The sequence below is a fragment of the Thamnophis sirtalis genome, unplaced genomic scaffold, assembly GCF_051295495.1.
Source record: "Thamnophis sirtalis isolate CommonGarterSnake01/CBP01778 unplaced genomic scaffold, rThaSir2_p1.2 scaffold_4, whole genome shotgun sequence".
Taxonomy (NCBI): domain Eukaryota; kingdom Metazoa; phylum Chordata; class Lepidosauria; order Squamata; family Natricidae; genus Thamnophis; species Thamnophis sirtalis.
In genome coordinates, this window is record NW_028261384.1 from 45,598,991 (window position 1) to 45,621,692 (window position 22,702).

At 39.5% G+C, this 22,702-nt stretch overlaps 1 protein-coding gene across 2 annotated transcripts in view; it reads left to right on the forward strand.

Annotated features, from left to right (window-relative positions):
• Positions 1 to 22,702, forward strand: part of KCNH8 (potassium voltage-gated channel subfamily H member 8) — a 208,299-nt gene that overhangs the window by 114,604 nt on the left and 70,993 nt on the right. For both annotated transcript variants that reach the window (XM_087712841.1, XM_087712842.1), the window contains exon 6: positions 17,648 to 17,805. In XM_087712841.1, the coding sequence (XP_087568967.1) occupies positions 17,648 to 17,805 (158 nt within the window). The remainder of the gene's footprint in view (positions 1 to 17,647; positions 17,806 to 22,702) is intronic.

The following is a 22,702-nucleotide window of genomic DNA, read 5'->3' on the forward strand; positions in this document are numbered from 1 at the left end:
ATGAGGCTTCGCTCACTGCACAAAGGGGTGCTTTGGCAGGGCTTCCGCAGCGCCCCCAAGGACCGTCGCGCGAGGTTGTCATCGTTGTCGTCGGCTGCTGCTGTCGCTGCTGAGGGCCTTTAGTAACCTGTGCGGGGTTAGTGAAACAGCCGCCGCCGCCCTCCTCCCCTTCCCTGTGTGTGAGAAAGGCACCCGCTCGCCAGCCCGCACCAGCCCGCTCACCCTTGGGCTCCTGGGGCAGCACCTTCCCAGCTCCCCCGCCGCCATGCTGCTTCCTCTGCGCCCTGCGGAGTTTTCCCTGTGTCTGCCAGGTCGCGCCCGTCCTGTGTGCAAGAAACTCTGCAGGGCGCGAAGGAAGGCACTGGGGAGGTGCTGCCCCCCAGAGCCCAAGGGTGGATGGGCAGACTGGCGAGCAGGCGCCTTTGTCTCCCAGGTTGCGCCCGTCCTGTGTGCGAGAAATGTGCCCGCTCGCCAGCCCGCGCAAGCCCGCTCACCCTTGGGTTCCGGGGGCAGCACCTTCCCAGCTCCACCGCTGTCACGCTGGTTCCTTCGCGCCCTGCAGAGTTTTCCCTGTGTCTGCCAGATCGCGCCCAACCTGTGTGCGAGAAACTCCACAGGGCGTGGAAGGCGCTGGGGAGGTGCTGCCCCTGGAGCCCAAGGGTGGGCGGGCGGACTGGCAAGCAGGCGCCTTTGTCTCCCAGGTTGCGCCCGTCCTGTGTGTGACAAAGGTGCCCGCTCGCCAGCCCGCACCAGCCCACTCACCCTTGGGCTCCGGGGGCAGCACCTTCCCAGCTCCGCCGCTGCCATGCTGGTTCCTTCGCGCCCTGCTGAGTTTTCCCTGTGTCTGCCAGATCGCACCCGTCCTGTGTGCGAGAAACTCTGCAGGGCGCAAAGGAAGGCGCTGCTCTTCTCCGCCCTCCCTCCACGTGGTGTTGGGCCTTTTTTTCGCTGTCAGCAGGGGATTGCCGGAGACGCCCACCGCCAGATGGTGAGCGGGGCGCCTCCGAGGTGGGAGGGGAAACTAGTCCGGGCGCAGAAGTAGGGAAGGGAGGGAGCGCAGCGCTAATGGAGGATGCTCTTTCTCCGTCGTGATCTCTTTTTATCTGTGACCACGAGCCGTTTCTTGTATGCTGCAAGGAGAGGCAGAAGCCAAGAAGAGCCGGGCCTGCCTTCTCGCTACCCTCACTCCGCCCCGGTCACTGGGGATGGGGACAGCTCTCCGCTAGACTCGCTGCCAAACTGGATGGGGAAAGGAGAAAGCTGTTCCCACCAGCCGAAGTCAGAACCATGCTGTGACCAAAGTTTGGAGAAAAATGGTTTTGTGTGTGTGTGTGTGTGTGTGTGTGTGTGTGTGTGTGTGTGTGTGTGTGTGTGTGTTTGATTGATTGAGCAAGGGATCCAGTAAGGGAACTGCGCCTATTTTTCAGCATAGCTTTACAGCTATTTAAAATATATAGTAATTTAGGTCAGGTTTTCAGAACATTAGTCTATTTATAAGTCAATGGTTGCGACCATTTTTCACACTTAGCGACCATTGCAGCATCCTCATGGTCACGTGATCACAATTTTGTTTGGCAACAGATTCGTATTTATGCTGGTTTCAGTGTCCTGGGGTGACCTTTTGACAAAAGGTCAATGGTGTCCCTCTTTACCAATCTGAAAATCTGGTCACCTTATATGTGTATAATGTCATGCTTTCCCTTTAGGCTAGGGGAAAGTTATTAAAAGGGATTCTTGGGATGAGCAAAAGTGAACTAACCAGGTAGACCAAAAGAGAACCTGCAGAAGTACAATTTAATGCAAGTCTTGTTAAATTTCCTTACTGGAGCAGAGTAAGAGAAGCAGAATCCATATAAATCACTGCTTGGTGGCCACGAGTATTTTATTTTTGCAATACTTGCAATAGGTAGCTGTACATGCCAGTTCTAGAAAAGAAATTGCGGAGTTTTGCTTTCTACCTAATTACATTTTTTCTTTGATTCTTTGTTTTCTTTTGCAAAATCTGGTATCAGATCCCAAATAGATCAAAATATTTTTCTAAAAATTTACTTTAAAAAATATATTGTGCTCTTTTTCACTTACACAATTGCTATCCCTATTTCCCATTAAACTATCGAAAAGTGTACCATGTTTGGGATAGCTCTTCATATCAACTCATATACAGATCGGGGGGGGGGGTGAGTTTAATTATGATGAAGTGAGAATTTCATGATAGTGTCTGAAAGTTGATATAAATCTTTAGCAATGATTCTGCACCTAGATCTGCAACATGCCCCTTCCACTAGATTGATTGAATGAGTCGAGACTCTTATAAAAAGGTATTCCTTTTAAAAACTGGTCCCAAATCTTGTAGGGCTTTAAAGGTCATAACCTTGAATGGCACCAAGAAACACACTGGTAATCAATGCAACTCATGCAGAAGTGATGTCGCAGGTGCATATATTTGGCACCATTTACTACCTGCACCAGAATGGGGCAACTCGCCATGGCTAATTCACTGCGACCAAAATGCCGCAGAACAATTTGCTGCATGACAATTCAACAAATACAAAAGTTAAATTAATTTCAATGGAACCACGTCCAATAATAATAAAATAAAGGAAGTCAATCCAGAAATACAAGAGGTATGCAGCAAATTGCTGGCAAGTTCACTGTAGTGAGTTATCCTTGACATAGACTGAGATTGTAACTACATAGAAATCTTGGATGGAAGAGACTAGAGTCAAATCTCATGGTGAATATACATTGAAAGTTGAATGAGACCAATCTTGTCCCTTTTCTCTATGTGTTTATATAATCTGAAAGAACTGTACTTGTACCTTTATAGTAGTGATAGCAGTAAGTTTCTCAAGAATTGGGTAGAAAAGCTTGGTTTAGATAGATAATTTGTCTCACATAAACTTCCAATTAATAGTAGCTGCAAATTTATATTTGTTGAAGAGATTTAAATCTCTTTTCAAAAACTTAGTGAAACTTAGCAAAACTTAGCATAAAAGATAAATAAGGCTAATATTAGTTTTCACAGAACTGTTTTCACAGTTTTTTCAGAATAAAATTCATTGTATAAATAATATAAACTTACAGCACAATCAATAGTTGCCTCATACTATAATTTTCCATTGTTACAAAAGTATGGAACATTGTATTTATGATTTGTGGTGGCCCAGTGGTTAAAATGAATTATTGCAGGCTAATTCTAATGACTGCAGCCTGCTTGTAGTTTGGCAGTTTGATTATCACTGATTCAAGATTGACTCAGCCTTCCATTCTCCTAAGGTCAGTAAAATAAGGACCTATATTGTTAGGGGAAATATGCTGCTTCTGTAAACTGCTTAGAAAGGGCTGTGAAGCAATATATAAGTTAAGTGCTATTGCTATTGCTATTGCTATTGTTATTGCCATTGCCATTGCTATTGCTATTCTAAAAGAGATGTAATAGATGTTATGCAATTGACTATTTAACAACACTTATGTGAATATTACCTATGTTATACTTGGCATATGGATGCTGCAAAAAGAGTATAGAATATTGATAGTTGTGCAGTTTCAGTTTGCAGGTGAGAAATCACATTTTAAAGATGTTCAATCTGACAAGTTCCTAGAATAGGAAAGAGCAAAAGGTTTTTAACATGCTAACATTTTCTTTAAAAAATTCAAGAAATATTTAGCAGTTGGAACTACTGCTAGGTCTTCTAATCCAATACTCTGTTCAAGCTGGAAAGCTTATATCGCCCAAACCACAACACACACACAGCCAGTCAAGCACCACAATCCCAAATCCTTTATCAACATCCGCACTGACACCAAACAGCACCAGTTCAATTGAAACAACACAAAAATAATTGGCCATGCTACCACCTGCTACACTTGTGAGTTCATCAAAGCCTGGCACTGTACAAGCAATTCCATCAACAGACACATTGACCAACCCCAGCTCACGAAGCCCTCAGAATCCAAACCAATTACACAGCCAACAAGAGACAGCACCAACCCTCAATCAACCCATGCAGCCCACATTGGGAGTTCACCTCCCAATGACCCTAATCTGATATAATATCCTTATCACAAGACCTATCATAAGACTCACTGATGACTCACACCTGACCCATCACAAAATCCATCAGAAGAACTTCGTTTGACATACCTACACATAAAACAGAAGAACAGAACATAAACAGAAGAACACACACTGACATCTCCTAAACTCTGCTGAAGATTTTACCTAGCCTTGTAATGAAATATTCAGAAACCAACCCAAGCTATGAGACTGAATCTTTGCCCTCATATAAATATGCTCTAACGTGAAGACCGAATGAGTTTGTTGCTGGTCAGAGCTATTAGTAAGTTCAACTTAAAGAAGTTAAAGAGGTTCCTTTCTTGGAGATGGAAACACTTCAGGATTGGGATAGCTTTCTCATCAGGATCATGTCCTGGACAAATATAAATAACTTTCACAAGTCAACTATCTGATTAATGAGTTAGCAGTTTAGACTTGCATGAAATTGTAATAAAGAAAAGGTTTTGTTATCAATTTGAACAGTGTATTGCAGAACTTTACAGAGGATGGAGCCATTTGCAAATATTCCATTCTAGGATGGTACCGAACCAGTACAGCAATGAGTGAATTGATCTAGTAACACTTTCAAAAATCCAAAACTATTAATCACAACTTTCATAATTGCTACTCAGCATGGGAATTGTAGTCTAACATATCTGGAGAACACTAGGTTGAAGAAGACTGTGACAGCAGCAATGGTGTGGTGTAATTTTAGGGCCTGGACATACCCGTCTTTCAAACTCATCATAAGTGACCTGATTAATTTAGTTTTAAATTCATCTAAATCAGTTCATTATCATGACTAAAGGAATATAATAAATTTGTTCTGGCCTCGTAAGAAATATATTAGGGAAGAAGCATCATTCTCTTGTAGGAAGTATAGCATATTGTTTAAAGCAAACATAATATAATTAGCCTCTTTTGTTTTAACTAAGTAAATAAACAAATGAAAAGAGAGGATGTAATTGCCAATCTAATGAGCTCCAATGTGCTTGTGTTGAGATGCTAACATTGGCCCTGTTTGTTATCCCTCCTGCCAACGATCACAGGAAGAAAAATATTTTTGCAAGGGTAGCTGCTCAGTGCCAGGATTTGTTCTTCTAATTTTCAACAGCAGCAGCTACAGGAAAGACTCTTGCAAAGATATTTGTTGAGTTTGGGAGATGGGAGGACTAACTGCAAGAATAGCAGTCAGCCAGCCTGTACAGCATACCTGGGATCTCATCAACTAAATGCAAGAGATCAATCATTGTTTGATATGATGTTGATGCTACAACTATGAATAAGTCCATGGCTAAAACACACACAAGGTGCTTTTACAGGAACAGAAAAATTATTAGTGATAAGGCACATTAAAAAGGCTTCAGTATTTATTCCGCATCAGTGAAATTATTTGTAGAATCCAATTGTTACATTAGGCTTGAATGGTTCAGGTTCACCTCCAAGGTTACTAAATAGCAGGAACTGTTTAGAGTACTGTGAATTATGCTGGTATGCATCACTGAGAATCCCATGCATATATTTTCTGGAAGAAACTGTGAATAAAATGTGGCCCAGCTCAATTTGTCTTTGTTCAAATACAATGATAGCCCTATAACACCAAATACAAAGGGCACTGTGTCAGTATAGATCAAGGAAGGTCTGTATTTCTAAGTCCATAACAGTGTATGAGAATCATAAAAAGCTTACAGATTATGTTATGGAAATACTAAATTCAATTTGCTGGTCTTGAGAAACATGCTTGAAAATGGGTATGTGTTTAAAACCTTTCTTCTTCTTCCTTTGCTTAGAGGATGTTTAAATAATTGAAATGAAATTAATATAGTGAAATGAATGAAATGAAATTAATATAGTGAAATGAATTTATATAACATCATATAAATAAAATACAAATCCAATTAATAAAGCAAGTTTTAATATTGTCCTGATTTTATTTCAAAGTAGACTGGAAAAATGTAGAAAATATCTATGGAAAATATATCAAAATATTACCATGCCTCAGTGCCTAAAAGAATACCCTTCCCTTCTCTCCAAATATTAGAATGGCAATGAGACCAATTAAATATATGTGTCAGTTTTGAGATATTCAGAAGCTCAAGTCTAATTAATCATTTGTAAATGTGATAATGGCTATTCATTTATAGTAAAAAAAATGTAGAGAAGAAAGCTTTTATACATTCTTTTATTACTAATAATAAAGTTGAAAAAAGTTTTTAAACATTTTTTAATTACTGATGGGATGCAAGCGGTGGTGGTGATAGGAAAAGTGGTAAAGAACAATAAGCCCAAGAGAAATGTTCCAATCTTTGACTGTTTTGCATCAGAAGCCCTTCAGTGGCAATATTCTTCTGACATAATAGATGGTCACAAAAAGGAACTTCTATCTTATGTATATTTATAAGCAAATCAGGCAGTAGGACTGAGAAAAAGCAATTATAAAACCTGACATGCTTGTCAAAAACCATATTAGCCTCAGATGCTGTGTGTGCACATTCAAGGATGATATTTGCACATCTCTGGGCATAGAAGCTGAATTTGCCCATCTCTCTTCTGCTTAGCTGCCTATGCAATCAATTTAACCACATCCATGAAGGTGTAGTAATTTTCTGCAAACTGATTTGTATTCTGTCAAATCCTTCCTTCCTTCCTTCCTTCCTTCCTTCCTTCCTTCCTTCCTTCCTTCCTTTCTTCCTCCCCCCTCCCTTCCTCCTACATTAATCCTAATTTAGAACACTGCTGTCTCACCCTCAATTCCAAACTGACTAAAAATAAAGTAAATCAATTAAAAAAGGTAATGTGAAAATAATTACCATTATTTTATCAAAGCATGTCGGTGGCCAGTCAAATTGAAACCTTAGTGAAGAGTTGGAAATGTCAGTGCCCCTAATTATGCTTAATTGCAAATGTGATTACCAGGACCTGTCAATTCATTAATTAAATTGTGATTTGCAAGTATTTGTTTATTTTTGAGAGTTACAGTTTATTCCACTCAATCAATGAATCTCAATAATAATAATAAAATGTAACCGTGAAATAACCATTTAAAAAACCCTTAAAAGCAGGGATAACATTAAAAACATCCTTATTACATAGAATAGCACTTTTTCATGCACAATGTAACTAAAAAATCTAGTCTTAGCTGCCTTACTAAGGATTAACATAAGGGGAGCCATAAGAAGAATATTTTGTGGCATAATTTTCAGAGACCCAAGAAGACCATCAAAAATTTCCACCTCTGAATTCCCACCATACTGACATGCTTTGTGAGAGGAATCTGAACATGCATAGAGGGATAGACTCCACTTTTAAAAGATGGTCCTGCAAGGACTCAACTCCAAATTCCTTTAAATTTACCTGGAAATACATTGTCAGCCAATCAAGGACCTCAGTATAAGTGTTACTCGGATAAAATAGTTTTCACGTACCAAGAAATAGATGCTGTGAGATAATAAGAGCATGAATTGGAGTATCCTATTGCCCCCCCCCCGGCCTCCCCCAAACATCCATGCCTGGTGCATCAACCAAAGCTGGAGAAAAGGTGCTTTGGTCATGTCATCTGTCTGTAGTTCAGAAGCTTTAAGTCCTCCATTTTATTCCTTCAGGGGGAGAGCAACTCCAATCCAAAATAGCATGAAACCAGAACAATTAGCCACTCTATCTTGCTAGGATTCTGCATCTGCCTGTTTTATCCCAAGTCCCCATTGGGCATTGGGACAGCATTCAAATGCTAAGCAATGATCTTCCACTCCAGCTCCTGGCCAAGTCTATGGTTACAAATATTTAGCTGAATATTAACTATCACCTTTAATTGTTTTATTAGCTTTTCATATAGATACAAAAAAAATCCATGGTTCTTATCTTTCACCACTACTAATTACAGCCACATATCTTAATATATTTTGGATTTCTTGGTTATATGATTGTTGGAAATCATCATAGGTTTCCTAGTGCTATGGTAAGAAAATGTAGTAAATAAATAAATACCTAATTATATCACTCAAACCATTTAGGCCTTTAATAATAATGAAAACTAACAAGTGAAGTGGGTGAGCAACTGAGAGTGAGGTTCTATAAGAACTGTTATGACAAGAGTCCATTCTAGATAAACCAGTCAGTATGTGAACAGATACATTTTAGTGATGATACATAACTGAATTGTTTCCAAGGACAGCCATAGGTGAACCAAAACTAATTTATATTTTGTTCACTTTGTGATGTGTAATTTCCAAATAATAAATTGAATGAATGCTGATAACTGAGGAAAACAATAAAAAATGTGAATTTTTCCTGCAATTGCAGGCTTTTTTTAAAAAATCAGCTAAGTGTAGATCCATTGTTGTGACAGGAATTGACCCACTGGCCTGACATTGTAGGTTGAGAATTTATGATTGGTCCTTTCATGCTGAAATGAGACTAGAACTCTCACTTTCCTGTTTTCTAATCTCTAACCTTAACAATTAGTCCAAACCTGACTCTTACTTGGAAAAATGTAGATTGATAAAAATTATGGATCAGTGAAATTACTTGGAAAATATCCATATTAGGCATACATGCGCTCATAAGGATATAAAGATAAATGATCATATGTGCATTTGTTTTGAGAAGTATGAAAAATATAGCTGATGTAAAACTAGACAAATTGAAAATGTTAAACTGGACTCCAATGATCTACCTGAAAATTTGAAAATGACAGAAACCTGTTTTTGACTGAGAATACCTGGCTTCAATTGAAGCAAGAAATAATATTAAAGCAAAAAATAAGAAGCAGTGTTTGGATTTAGGAAAAATAATACCAGCAATTCCAATTGCAAAATCCCTTTGATCTTTGGAATTTGACATCCACTAGAATTGTATGATTAGCTTAAGGGCAATATATGTTTCTTATCTTGTAGGATATGAAAATATTATACTACCTGTCATGATTTAAACTTTTATTTGATAGTTAATATGTTGTACCTTGGATTTATCAGTCCTGTAGCAAAAAGCAATGTGATTATAAACCTAACTATGGGATGCATAAATAATAGAAATTGCAAACTGTAGATACTGATCAATAGTTTTCTATTTTACAATATTTTAACTATTTTAATTTTTTCAGCTTTCCTATTCTGAATATAATTTCACCATAACATTAGAACATTATTTTGAAGATGGTTATTCTATATACTGTATATTAATTTTTTATAAAATAGCTCCTCCAGTCTCCAGAATATTGAATATCTTTCTTAGCAAAAATCAGATTTTTCAGTTTATCAAAACCTGAGAGCCAATGGTTTTGTCTACCTTAATTTTGATGCAACTACGCTTTATAATCCAACAGGTGTTTATAATTGCATTGTCATATAAAGAAGCATTGGGTGTTTCTGATGTGCTAAGATGGGTATATGGAAATTCTACCACAGGTTCACACATTTAAATAATCGGGGTCAGTTCACTCAAGAAGTATATGGAATGCTGGTCAGAATCAGGTGGTGCAATTAGCCTTTTGGTGGTTAAACGCTATTTTTTTATATTGGCGGAGAACACTTAGTAGCTTTAAAACATTGATTCAAATTCATTATGAGGCAAAACAAAATCCCCAAGAATTTATATGAAGAAGAAATTGCTAGAAACTGTGCAAACAATTTTTTTGCAGTCATTTTTAGCTGCTCCCAATGGAATTCCAAATGCCCACAGGTCAGAGACTGGGCTATAGCAATAGTACTGTATACTGACTTCATAACAATTCTTTCCGATTGGACTAACCCCCCAAGTTTTAATAATTTTTTCTTGGAAACAGACAAGGAGCATAGGTTAACTTCATATGGGCTGTTTCTATATTATTTTTAATATCAGTAGGCTATTATCAAGACAACAATTAATTATCCAAAGAATAATAAATGTAGAATTTCAGATGTAAGTCAACAGGCTGTTCCAACATGACAGAATGCAGATAGATAGGAATATATGAGAACCAGTTTATTATCTTCAAAACCTAATATTATCTAAGTTTAAAATAGCATTTTTTAAAAGTCAGATGCAGTGTTCTTCCATCCAAGGCATGTATAGTAAAATCTGCATAGTGGAGTACATCTGTGTGGCAATAAGGAAGTTGAAACCAACTTGCACATATTATATTGCAAATTTTGTAGAGACATAATTTATATTTATATTTAACCCCAGCAGATAAATACCAGGCAGGTTAAGCAAATTTTATATGAATTATATTCTCCAGGATTAAAAACCTATTACTTTGGCAAATTTTGTATTGTTGCAATGAAAACAAGACAAAAAACATTAAAGAAGTATTATTTTAGAAAGTTCTTACTTTTACCCTGAATATCACTTTAGATAGTTATTGCATCAATTATACATTGCTAGGTATATTTATATTATTTTTAATTGTTAAATATATCATTATTTAGGTAATTAATGTATTAATACGGTAATAGAACTATAAATTTAATACCTATATATGGTCTTTTTTAGTATATGCTGTATCAATTTGTTTTACTCTATTTGCCGATCTAAATAAATAAATACTACTACTGTATCTCTACATTACTAAAACCACTGTTACCAAATAAGTATGTCACATTTGCTTTATTCTGAAACAAAAATAGTTCCTTGATAATGATTAATTATTCAACACTGATCTGAATGTCTATTGAAATTCTCATCATCCATATTAGATACTAGCTACAGTTATAATGGTTTCCACCAAGGTGGAACAGAGGTTTAATGTCATTGGTCGAAGGGTCTGACAGCTCCCTATAAAAGGGCTGCTGTCAGACTCAACCTTTGCTGGATTGTATATACTTGTTTTGCTACAATAAAGAACTGTTGTTGCCTTTAGCCTGCATGTGCCTTTTCATTACCCGATCTAACACTGGAGACGAGGATGGGTTTGGAAAGCAACTTGGCAAACCAAAAAGATCCAGCAAGTAAATCCAGCCCAGAGCTTAGTGAGGCTTCGAGGAGCCATTTTTGAGCGGCAAACTCAAAACGCCATCAGAACAAAACGACCATGCACACCCCACCGACTCCGTATGACCCAGTCATCAAACACTGGGAATCGTATATGTTGAGGTTCGACTGCTTCCTTGAAGCCAACGACCTCATGGGCCTTTCTGAAGGCCGCAAGAAGAACATGTTCCTGGGTTTCTGTGGACGGAAAGTGTTCAAAAACAGCCAAAGACCTATCTGAGCCAATACCGCCACAATCGGTCACTTGGTCAGTGCTCCAACAGACGCTGAGGACACACTACTCTCCCAAGCCATCTAAGCATGTCCCCCGGCACAAATTTAATATTCGTAATCAGAAGGAAGGCGAATCAATCAATGAGTACATTGCGGTGCTACGGAAGGCTGCGAGTTCCAAGACATAGATGAACTTATACTAGACCGCATCATATGCGGTGTTTGGGACATTAATTTACAGAGGAGATTACTTGCCAAATCTAACTTCATTCTACAAATTGCCTTGGATGAAGCCAGGGCATCCAAATCGGCTGTTAAGTCTATAGAAACCCTGCAGCACCAAAGCACTCCACAAAACGTGCGAAAGAGTGCATGCATACATCACGACGCTGCAGAGGGCCAGAGCTTAGAAGACGAAGATGACAGCTACCACATGCACAGTAGCCATGCCAAGCCAGTGTGCAAATTCAAACCATGTTCCCGCCTTGCGCAAGCTGTGGGGGAGACCATGCCAGATCATCTTGACGTTTCCGTGACACTATCTGCCAGTGCTGCAAACGAAAGGGAAACATCGCCAAGGTTTGCAGAAGCGAGCACCCCAAGACGACCTGGAAGCCCAGAAGCTGACCTAACCACCAGCAGAGGCCCAACCAAGGGCCATGGCAGCAGCCACCACGGTGCTCAGAGGGCGACACCAGTCATACCAACAATTGCCTATAGATGGCACTATGGTGGCGGCCTAAAACATTATGGCGCACAGGGGTGCATTCAAATGTAACCGCCTGCAATTTGGAGTTACTATCGCTCCTGGACTGTTCCAAAGCGTCATGGAACGGCTTTTGCAGTGGATTCCAGGATTCCTATTTTGATGACATCTTAGTATCGGCTGCAAATGAGGTGCAACTTTTCAAATGTTTATGAACTGTTTTGACCAGAATTAGAGACAAAGGCGTCCGCCTCAAAAAAGAAAAATACCAAATTAACGTGCCAAAGATTGAATTCTTAGGGTACCTAATCGATGGCTCTGGGATTCACCCAACACTAAAAAAATTAAAGCAATCCAGGATGCCCCTTCACCTTGCAATCAAACCAAGCTGCAGGCGTTCCTTGGCCTCCTTAATTTCTACAGCTTTATTTATACTTTCTTTCTTAAACAGAAAGCCACTGTTGCTGAGCCCTTACATCGTCTCCTGGCAAAGAATGTGAAGTGGTCCTGGGGCAGAGCTGAGGCAGCTGCATTTGCCATAGTAAAAAGACTTCTGTCAGCAGACACGTTCCTGGTGCACCAGACCCTGCCACTGGTGTTGACTTGTGATGCTTCCCCATTTGGCGTCGGAGCCATCCTCAGCCACCGCATGCCCAATGGAACCGAGGCTCCCATAGTCTATTACTCAAGGACCTTGTCCACTGCCGAGTGGAACTACAGCCAGCTGGACCGTGAGGTTTTGGCTGCAGTGGCCGGTGTAAAAAGGTTCCATGAGTACCTTTAAAGCTGTGATTTTGAACTAATTACGGACCACAAACTGCTGCTAGGCTTGTTGGCTGGGGACTGACCTACTCTTGTGTCATTATCGCCACGGACGACCAGATGGACTATTTTCCTAGCAGCCTACATCTATCATCTCATCCACTGATCAGGCTCCACTTTTGGGGCATGCCAACACTTTGAGTCACTGTCTGCTGCTAGAACATCTTGCAGACCCTACCCCCGAAATGCCAGTCCTTCTTATTGACTGCCTAGAGACTGATCCTGTCTTGTCTAATGATGTTGCCCACCATGCTGCAAAGACTCCACCATCAAACAAATTTTGAACTGGGTGTGAAGGGGGTGGGCCAAGGGGCCTATTGGGTCTGATTTCAAAATGTATTATTGTAAGAGAGATGAACTGTCTATTATTAATGACTGTTTGCTGTGGGGCGACCGGGTCATTGTTCCACTCAAATTGCGCATTGCAGTATTAGAGGCTTTACATATAGGCATCCTGGAATTGTCAGGATGAAGTCTTTGGCCAAGAGTTACGTGTGGTGGCCTAACATGGACAGGGAGATCAAAGAATGGCTGGCTACCTGCACACCATGCCAGGAGTCCAGACCAACTCCCCCAGAGGCACCCGCTACGATATGTTAAGTATATTGTTATGGAAGTATAAATACTATCAACATAGATTGGAGTTTGCTCAGAAGCGGAAATACACCAATGAGAGGAAGAGTGGGAAACAGAAGGGAGATGGGAAGAGAAGGAGAGGAGAGGGTAAGGGGGAAAGATGAGGAGGATAAAGAGGAGTGGAATGTAGAGAGAGGAGAAGGAGAAAGGAAGGGGAAGTAGAGTAGAAAAGGATGATGGAGGGAAGATAGGAAGTAGGAGAGAGGTTGAAGAAAGAGGTGTATGGAGAGCAGAAGAGCTAATAATGGTTTTTTATTTTTTGGGCGGCGTTGATGACAAGAGGAACTGATGTAATCATTATTTATTACTATATGATACTGGCTATGTATAGTATACATGTGATTGTATGTTATGAAAATGGAAATAAAAATATGTTTTAAGAGAAAAAAAAGAAACTGGACAATCTTTTATCTGAAATGATACAGGAGTCCAGACCAACTCCCCCAGAGGCACCCGCTAAGGAGTGGGAGTGACTTCCACTAGGAAGCCCTGTGGTCTAGGGTGCACATTGCTTTTGCTGCCCAGTTCATGGCCAGACATTCCTAGTAGTTGTGGATGCCTACTTGAAATGGCTAGAGGTAGTCCTGATGACCTCCACCATAGCAGAAGCGATCATCAAGGTACTATGGAGACTTTTCTCCACACATGGCCTGCCCGATGTCCTGGTCTCTGACAACGGGACCAAATTCACGGCCATGCAATTCGAGACCTACTTAGCAGCACAGGGAATCAGACATGTCCTGGTCATGCCATTCCATCCGGCCTCTAATGGTCAGGTGGAGAGAATGGTGAGATCTGAAAAAGAGGCCCTATCTAGGATGGGCCTGGGAGATTGGAAAACAAGGGCTGACCATTATCTTCTAATTCAACACATCATTCCAAGTGCCACTACATGGAGAAGCCCTTCCAAGCTTCTCATGGGTCGCCGGCTAAAGTCCCACTTAGACTGGCTACACCAAAACTATTCTGCTGCATTGCCCCCAGACTCCACAAGCAAAATTTGGAATTTTAGCAAAGGGGATTCAGTTTACTCCTACAACTACACCAGGAGAACTCTGTGGATTCCTGCCACAGTGATAGGTATCACTGGGCCTTGCTCTTATCTCACAGAACTCGAGGACAGTCGGAATTGGAGATGGCATGTTGACCAACTCCATGGCTACCTCTCCAACCCCACTCTTAGCAAGCCAGAGGTAACTCCTGCATGAGTTAGTCAAAGCCCTACCCAAAAGGAGCACAAAGTCATTCCTTCCACAGCCAACTCAAACCCGAAGACAGGGATACTTAGCTACTTGTGTTGCAGGCCCGCAGCGAGCTCCAAGTGAACCAGCTCTAGAAGCTCCAGCCGTGGCCTGTGAAAGGTTCCAGGAGCTTCCACCAAGCGAAGCTGCAGAACAAACAGGTCTGTCTGAAATGTCTGAAGAACACCCTCCGACTGAACTGTGCAGGTCTGGCAGAGATACCAAAAAGCCCGCCTACCTCCGTGACTAGGTTACGAGTAAGATTATTCCATCTAAGAGGGGAGGTGTGTTAGATACTAACTACAGTTATAATGGTTTCCACCAAGGTCCTCTGTTCTGGCGGGAACAGAGGTTTAATTCCATTGGTTGAAGGGTCTGATAGCTCCCTATAAAAGGGCTGCTGTCAGACTCAGTCTTCGCTGGATTGTACATACTTGTTCTGTTAAAGAGCTGTTGTTTCCTTTAGCCTGAGTGTGCCTTTCCATTACACGATCTAACCATCCAAGTCATAGTTGTCCCAAAGATGCTTGGTTTTTCTGGTTTTTCTTTGAAGATGTTTCGCTTCTCATCCAAGAAGCTTCTTCAGCTCTGATTGGATGGTGGGGAATCAAAGGATTTATACTCCTTGCAGACAGCTGGTTATTTACATTTTTAGTGAATCATTTAGGCCAGTGATTTACATGCTAGATAACATAATTAAGATTGCATAATTACATAATTAAGATTTCTACAGGCAAAAATGTCTCCACCTGTGTCCCCCATTGTGCCAATCTCTATATGGAAGAGGTAGAAACCAAAGTCCTAGACTCCTTCACAGGCATTTTACCCTTGACTGGTATAGTTATGTGGACTATATTTGAGTCAAGTTCAAAACATAGAAATTGGAAGCATTCACCAAACATACCAACTCTGTGGGCTGATACATCAAATTTACATGGGAAGATGTTAAGAAAAAAAATCTAGTCCTCCTGGACTGTGTAATACACATGAAGGAAGACAGAAGCCTTAACACTGAAGTTTATAGAGAACCCCCACACACAGATTAATATTTAGATTCTGATTCTTACCAAGCACTGGAGCACAAAATGGAAGTTATCAGAACTCTACACCACTGAGCTGAAGGACCGCCTACCAGCAAAGATGGGAAAGACAAAGAACTAAAACACATCAAGGAAGCCCATAGAAGATGTGGCTATCCCAAGTGGCCTTCATCAAATCTCAACAAAGATCCTACAGAAGTTCTTCCATAACAGACATTAAAGAAAACAATAATCGAAGCAATATTGTCATTCCATCCATTGCAGAAATATCAGAAAGCTCAGGAAAATCTTTATCCAACACAACATACATTCACACTTTAAACACAAGAATACACTAAGGCAGAAGCTCGTCCACCCCAAGGATAAAACACCCAGTCACAAAGAGAGCAATATGGCATATGCAGTACAATACAGCACAATGCAGTGAGCATGTGCAGATGTGTACATTGGAAAATCAACCACTTCATAAATGTATGGCACAAAATAGGAGAGCAATTGCATCAGAACTAGATTTATCAATCTATCTGCATTTAAAAGACAAAGGCCACTCTTTTGAAGACAGCAAAGTCTGCATTTTGAACAGAGAGGACTGCTGGTTGGAAAAAGAGGTCAAAGAGGCCATCTATATCAAAATTGAACAGCCCTCTCTCAACAGAATGGGAAGAATATGACATCATCTACCTCCAGTATACAACAGTAGCCCTTTCAACAGTTCCAAGAAGGCTCCACACCAATTTGCATCACTCAGGTGACCCTGATGACACAGATAACTCTCCAGATGACCTTAACAACTTGTTAAAAGAATGCAGATGGCAAGCTGCCTGCAAGGAGTATAAATCCTTCCATTCCTCACCATCCAGTCAGAGCTAAAAAAGCTTCTTGGATGAGAAGTGAAACCTCTTCAAAGAAAAACCAGAAAGTCCAGTTGCCTCTTGAAAAAGCAAGAGGTTCTAAATATAGAATGTTCTAAATTTCAGTAACAAAGAAGCTGTGAAATGTAACAATTGGTTTTCATTTTTGTCTTAATCTATAAGGTTTGTTTTAGAGATGGAACTCAAATTGGAAGTTCATATAAAGAAAAATATATAGAGGGCCAGAAATGCTTTACAAGCCATAAAGTATCCTTTCTCTGGCCATTATAACTTTGAGTAATTGTTACCTGTACTCCAGAGATCTTGTCCTTCCCAGTAATATTTATTGTCTCTCTCTTATCTACATCTTGTCTTTACTGCTAGACACAAGTTTTGGTTTTGGTTTTCTTTAATATTCTTACTGGGCATTCTTACTAGTAATATTCTTACTTGATTTTTTACATCTTCCTGTTTCTCTTCAACAAGACTGTCATCATGGCACGGTGCAAGTTGAAACTGTCCTTATGAATTAAGTTAGAATAAAGAATAAAGGAAAAAGAAGATAAAGTTGTTTTAGTGCATAGAGCCTGCATTTTCAAGTAATAAACAGAGCATTTTTAGATTTACATGTGGTTTCAATTTTGTAGTATATTTTCAACTGTTTCTATTCTATGTTTAGCAACATGGGAAATTAAGCGTACAGCCTAAAGTTTTGAAACTTAGCTTCATACTGGGAAAACTACAAAAGAAAGTATAAAGTGTATAAAGATGTGTAAATATAGAAGCAAAATATTATATACATGTACAGGTATGATAACATAACAATGTTGATATAATGACTGTAAGGTGTGGTAGAAGGGAAAAAATAAAAAAAAAATCTGCTAAAAAAAAAGAAAGTGAATGCTAAAATAGGAAGAAACTAGGAAATACCAATAGTGGTATTTGGTGCAAAGTTATAGTACTGACAAAAAACATGAATTTGTTTCCATTAAAATATCCTCTCTTAATTATAGATGACTGATTTAAATGAAAATTAAAAAGTACACAATATTCTTTTTTTACCTCTTGGAATCATTTGGAATTTCTAATACTTACTTTTTCTCTTTGTCAAGCAGATATTATTTTAAATTTCCGAACTACATATGTCAGCAAGTCTGGCCAAGTAATATTTGAAGCAAGATCTATTTGTATCCACTATGTGACTACCTGGTTTATCATTGATTTAATAGCTGCACTTCCTTTTGATCTTCTTTATGCTTTTAATGTCAATGTGGTAAGTATAGATTTTTGAAACCACTAAAATAACAATTATAGTATTTACCTCAAGAAATCCTTTTTGTGAATGAATGTATTGCTCTATGCAGGCAAATAAAAAGTGTACAGACTGAACTGTGTGTGCATATGCATATTGTTTGTTGAATGCTGGTATTTTTCTATTCCAGATGAAATACTAGTCTTATCCGTTTCCTATAAAATACTCAATAAACAATCAAGGGGGGGGGGGCATAGTGAAAGTAAAGTTAAAGGCATGCAAACAGAAAGCTGAAAACTTTAGAACCTTTGAATAAGATATACCAAGAGCCCTTAACTTATGAATGTAATTCAGCCCATATACAGTATGTGATCATAAATTGTGCTCATGTATAATTTTACAATCTTTTTTTCTGATTGTTCACTTCTTAAATGAACACGGGCTGTTAATCAAGCCCGTTGTCCATAATAGGAGGTTGTTGTTTTTTTTTTTTTACTGGAAGCAAGCAAATAATAATGTCCATTTCTGGCAAAAAATATTCATAATTGTGGGCCTATGACTGCAAATTTTGTAAATGTAGATCAGTTGTCATTTAACCAAAATCACATGACTGCATGGAGTACAGCCATAAAAACTTTAAATCTGGGTCAGACCTTTTTGGGAGATCTGCATAACTTTGCCTAAGCAGCAGATCATAAGTCAAGGACTGCCTATATCTAATGGGTACATTACATTTTTAACCATCATGCCATGGTGGTGCAGTGATTAGAGTGCAGTACTGCAGGCTACTTCTGATGACTGCTGGCTGGCTGCAATTTGGCAGTTCAAATGTCACCAGGCTCAAGGTTGACTCAGCCTTTCATCCTTCCAAGGTGGTAAAATGAGGAGACAGATTGTTGGGGAAATATGCTGACTCTGTAAACCACTTAGAGTGGACTGGAAAGCACTGTAAAGTGGTATATAAGTGATATTGCTATTGCTATCATCCAAACCTAAAATACTTTTGATGGATTGAACTAAACTTAGTTAGTGGAAATAATTTATTTTCTTACGTTAAAATAAAAAAACCATGAATGTTATGATATTTAATTTTCTGTGAATTAGAGACATTTATTTTCCTTAATAATTGTCCCTGCCCACAATGGTCTCACTACCTCATCATAATAGGGCAGTCGGAGGTGTTCCTGGGAGGAATGAGTAAATAATGACTAAATAAGAAACTTAGGTGTGGCTTTGGCTGCACAGACTTCAGGGAGAAATATACATTCATACGGGCAAGATTCTCTTAAGATAATCTTGCAATAAAGTAGATTAGTACATCTGTGCCTGCAAATATGAAATAACATTTTCCCCCTGTTACCTGTCTAGCTCAGGAAATTAGAGAATTCCTTCTGAGACATTTGCTACTCCATATTCCTTTCGCAGCCAAACTTACCTTATTGTGACTCTTTTCCTTATCTCACATATCATTCCCAGTTCCATTACAACAGGCAGCTACCGTACTGTGGCAAGAAATTTCAAAGCAGTTTACTGTCTTTTGAAGATGCCCACACTGTCATTTTCTGGCATGCAGGAGATTTAACTCCATTTTTAAACTGGTTCCCACTCACCAATGTTCAGAAAATCAATAAGATACATGTATTTTGTCAGGCTTTTAATTGCTTAATAACTTCAGTCAGAACAGTGACAGCATTTAATTACCTCAACTGACCTCAAAAAAGTTAAGCAGTGTCAGATTTATTTAGTAGTTTGATTGTAGCCACCAGAAAATCCCAGAGCCCTTTATTGGTCTGAAAAGTTAAAAAGCAAAGGAAGCAACAGAAAACTATTTCCTTATTGTTGCTAGGAAAACTATTTGAAATTAACTCAAGTGGCTGCACTTTAAGTATTCACTCATATTTTAATCTCTCTCTCTCTCTCTCTCTCCCTCCCTCTCTCTCGCTGTGCGAATTTTTACTGAAGTTATACATGCCTTTTTTTCCCTTATGGCTCAGAGAGGTGGCAAAACATAGCCAACCTCAAGAAATCTGAAAATGTTAAGTAGTGTTTGATATTACTTGTAAGAAAAAGTTAACCACTTGCTTAATATTTGGATAAGAGAGTAATTCCATGATTTAACTAGAGATACTGACAAAGTGGGAGGAGGGAAAAGAGAGATCCTGAAAAAAGAAATATTTCTGTATAAATGCCAAGAAAATTCTATGAATGTTTCCATGTAATCACCAGTAGTTAAGCTCAGTTAAAAATAATATTTATTTAATTTGATTGAATATTGGCTAAAGTCACTCAAAAAACTTTCATTCCTATATTAGGACTAGAACTTACAGTACCCTAATTTATTGGCGAACCAAATATAATTATTACTTCCTTTGAAAATATATTCCAAACCAAATCAAATGCCTTTTCTATGTGATGAGATTAAAGTACAACAGAGTCCAAACCCAGACTTGAGAGGGTGGATTATACATAAGAAAATGTCTGCCACTACCAAGCCAATAATATAGTTAGAATCTTACCATAGTATCCACATTAATTAATTAAATAGACCTACAACTAGGATAAGATTTAGGTTCTTTGCTTGATTTTAAAAAGCAGCTTTATGTAAGTGTTACAAAATGATGGAACCCTTTACCGCTCTTCAAGGATTAATTATATAGCTTCAAAATTTTCAAACGCTTTGTACAGTTCTTCAGTTTTACCACTTTGCAATGTCTGTATCAAATCAGATATTTTCAGAAGTGACAGAATTGTTCACTACAAACCTTGAAAAACTCCTTAATCAATGATGCATTTTCCTACAACAATTGTAATATAGAATTTCCCTTTCAAAATCTGCAGAGTTTGGATCAGGCATAAAGGGTAACAGCCCCCTGTGTGGAAAGAAAGCTAAAGATGATTCTTGCTCCATGAGGTCATGTTATCAACATTATTATTCTCGCCTGCTGTTTTTATTTGAAGAACACTGTTGCATTTTATGGATTTTGAGAGTTAGAAAAGTCACACGGTGTAGGAAGCAGCTTTTTAGAACATGTCTTCATTTAATGACTTCAAAAAAATTCTAGTCTATTATTTCATTTTATTGTAAATTTTTCATGTTGTGAGCTGCCCAGAATCATTGAGAGTTAGTGGCATACAAATTTAACACATTATTTTTATTGTATATTATTATATTATATGCCTTTCAAGGAGATTTGTGGGTCTTTTAAAAGAATTTATATTGGGAGGCAGTGGGGGACAGAGAAACTATTCATTGCTTTTACCCATCTTGATTCAGTGGTCTCTTTATTAGAGTTAAGCTTTCCTAGAGTATAGGTCTGCCTCTTGTAGTGGGGTACAGGCAGAATCTAAGGAAAAGCCAGGGAAGAATCTTTTAATTGTACATGGTTACATGTACAATTAAAAATTATTGTAAACAAACCTGTACCAAATTTTTAGTGGCCCCAGTTTGTGTAAGTTGGAAGAAAAGTTTCCAATTCCATCTCTGTGAGTACGGGTTCCTCACAGGACTTTGTCTTGAGTCTGCTGCTGTTCACCTTGATGACCCATGACTGTTGTGCCAAGTCTGCTACGAATCATATTGTGAAGTATGTGGACGACATAGAAATGGTGGGTCTTATCCAGTGTTGGGTTTCAAAAATTTTTAGAATCTATTCTGTGGGTATAGCCTGTTTTGTGGGAGTGGCTCAGCAGTCATGTGACTGAGTGGGAGTGGCTTGGTGGTCATGTGACCTGGTAGGCATGGCCATCTTGGGAAATGTGGTCAAACTCACTTAACAACACTCTTGCTTAGCAACCAAAATTTTGGGCTCAATTGTGGACATAAGTTCTCTTTCTTTCTTTCCTTCTTTCTCTTTCTCTCTCTTTCTCTTTCTATCTTTCTCTCACTTTTTTTCTCTCCCTTTCCCTCCATTCCTTCCTTCCTTTCTTGTGTGTATCTCTCCCACTTTCTTTCTACCTTCCTTTCTTCTTTCTGTCTCTCTTTCTCAGTCTCTTTCACTGTCTCTTTCTTTCTTTCTTTCTTTCTTTCTTTCTTTCTTTCTTTCTTTCTTTCTTTCTAAATCACTCTAATGTTTGATGAAAGCAGTCACAGGTTTAGGGTGAATTAAGTCTTTCTCCAAAACTTAAACCAGGATTCCAACAAAAACCTCTAGGCCAGCATCAAATTAAGGTTTTGACTTTTATCCAGAGCCCACCAGCTTCAAAAGTTCGTTACAGACCAGGTCTCTCCAGTTTAGATTTCCCAAATAGCCCTGGCAATCAGGAAACCATGGGTGTGTGCCACCTCTGAACCCTCAGCCACCCTTGATACTACAAGAAAACTTATTGATGCTCAACTATGATGTGCTTTGGGAGAGTGGCCACCACCAGTTGCGCCCCTACCTGAACCGGGAGGCTCTCACAACAGTCATTCGGGCCCTTGTGACCTCTAGGCTGGAGTACTGCAATGTGCTCTACATGGGGCTGCCCTTGAGGAGTATTCGGCGACTTCAGCTAGTCCAGAATGCAGCCGCGCGAGCGATCGTGGGTGCACCGCGTTTCACCCACGTAACACCTATCCTCCGCGAGCTGCGCTGGCTACCTGTCAATCTCCAGATACGCTTCAAAGTGCTACTTGCCACCTATAAAGCCCTTCATGGTAGCGGATCTGGGTACTTGAGAGACTGCCTACTGCCGATCACCTCCATACGACCCATTAGATCTCATCGTTTAGGCCTCCTCCGAGTTCCATCCGCTGGCCAATGCCGACTGGCCACCACGCGGAGGAGAGCCTTCTCGGTGGTAGCCCCGACCCAATGGAACAATCTCCCCGTGGAGCTTCATACCCTCACCACCCTCCAGTCCTTCCACACAGCCCTTATAATCTGGCTATCCCGTCAGGCCTGGGGCTAAAGATTGTTACCCGCCCGAATGGTATGAA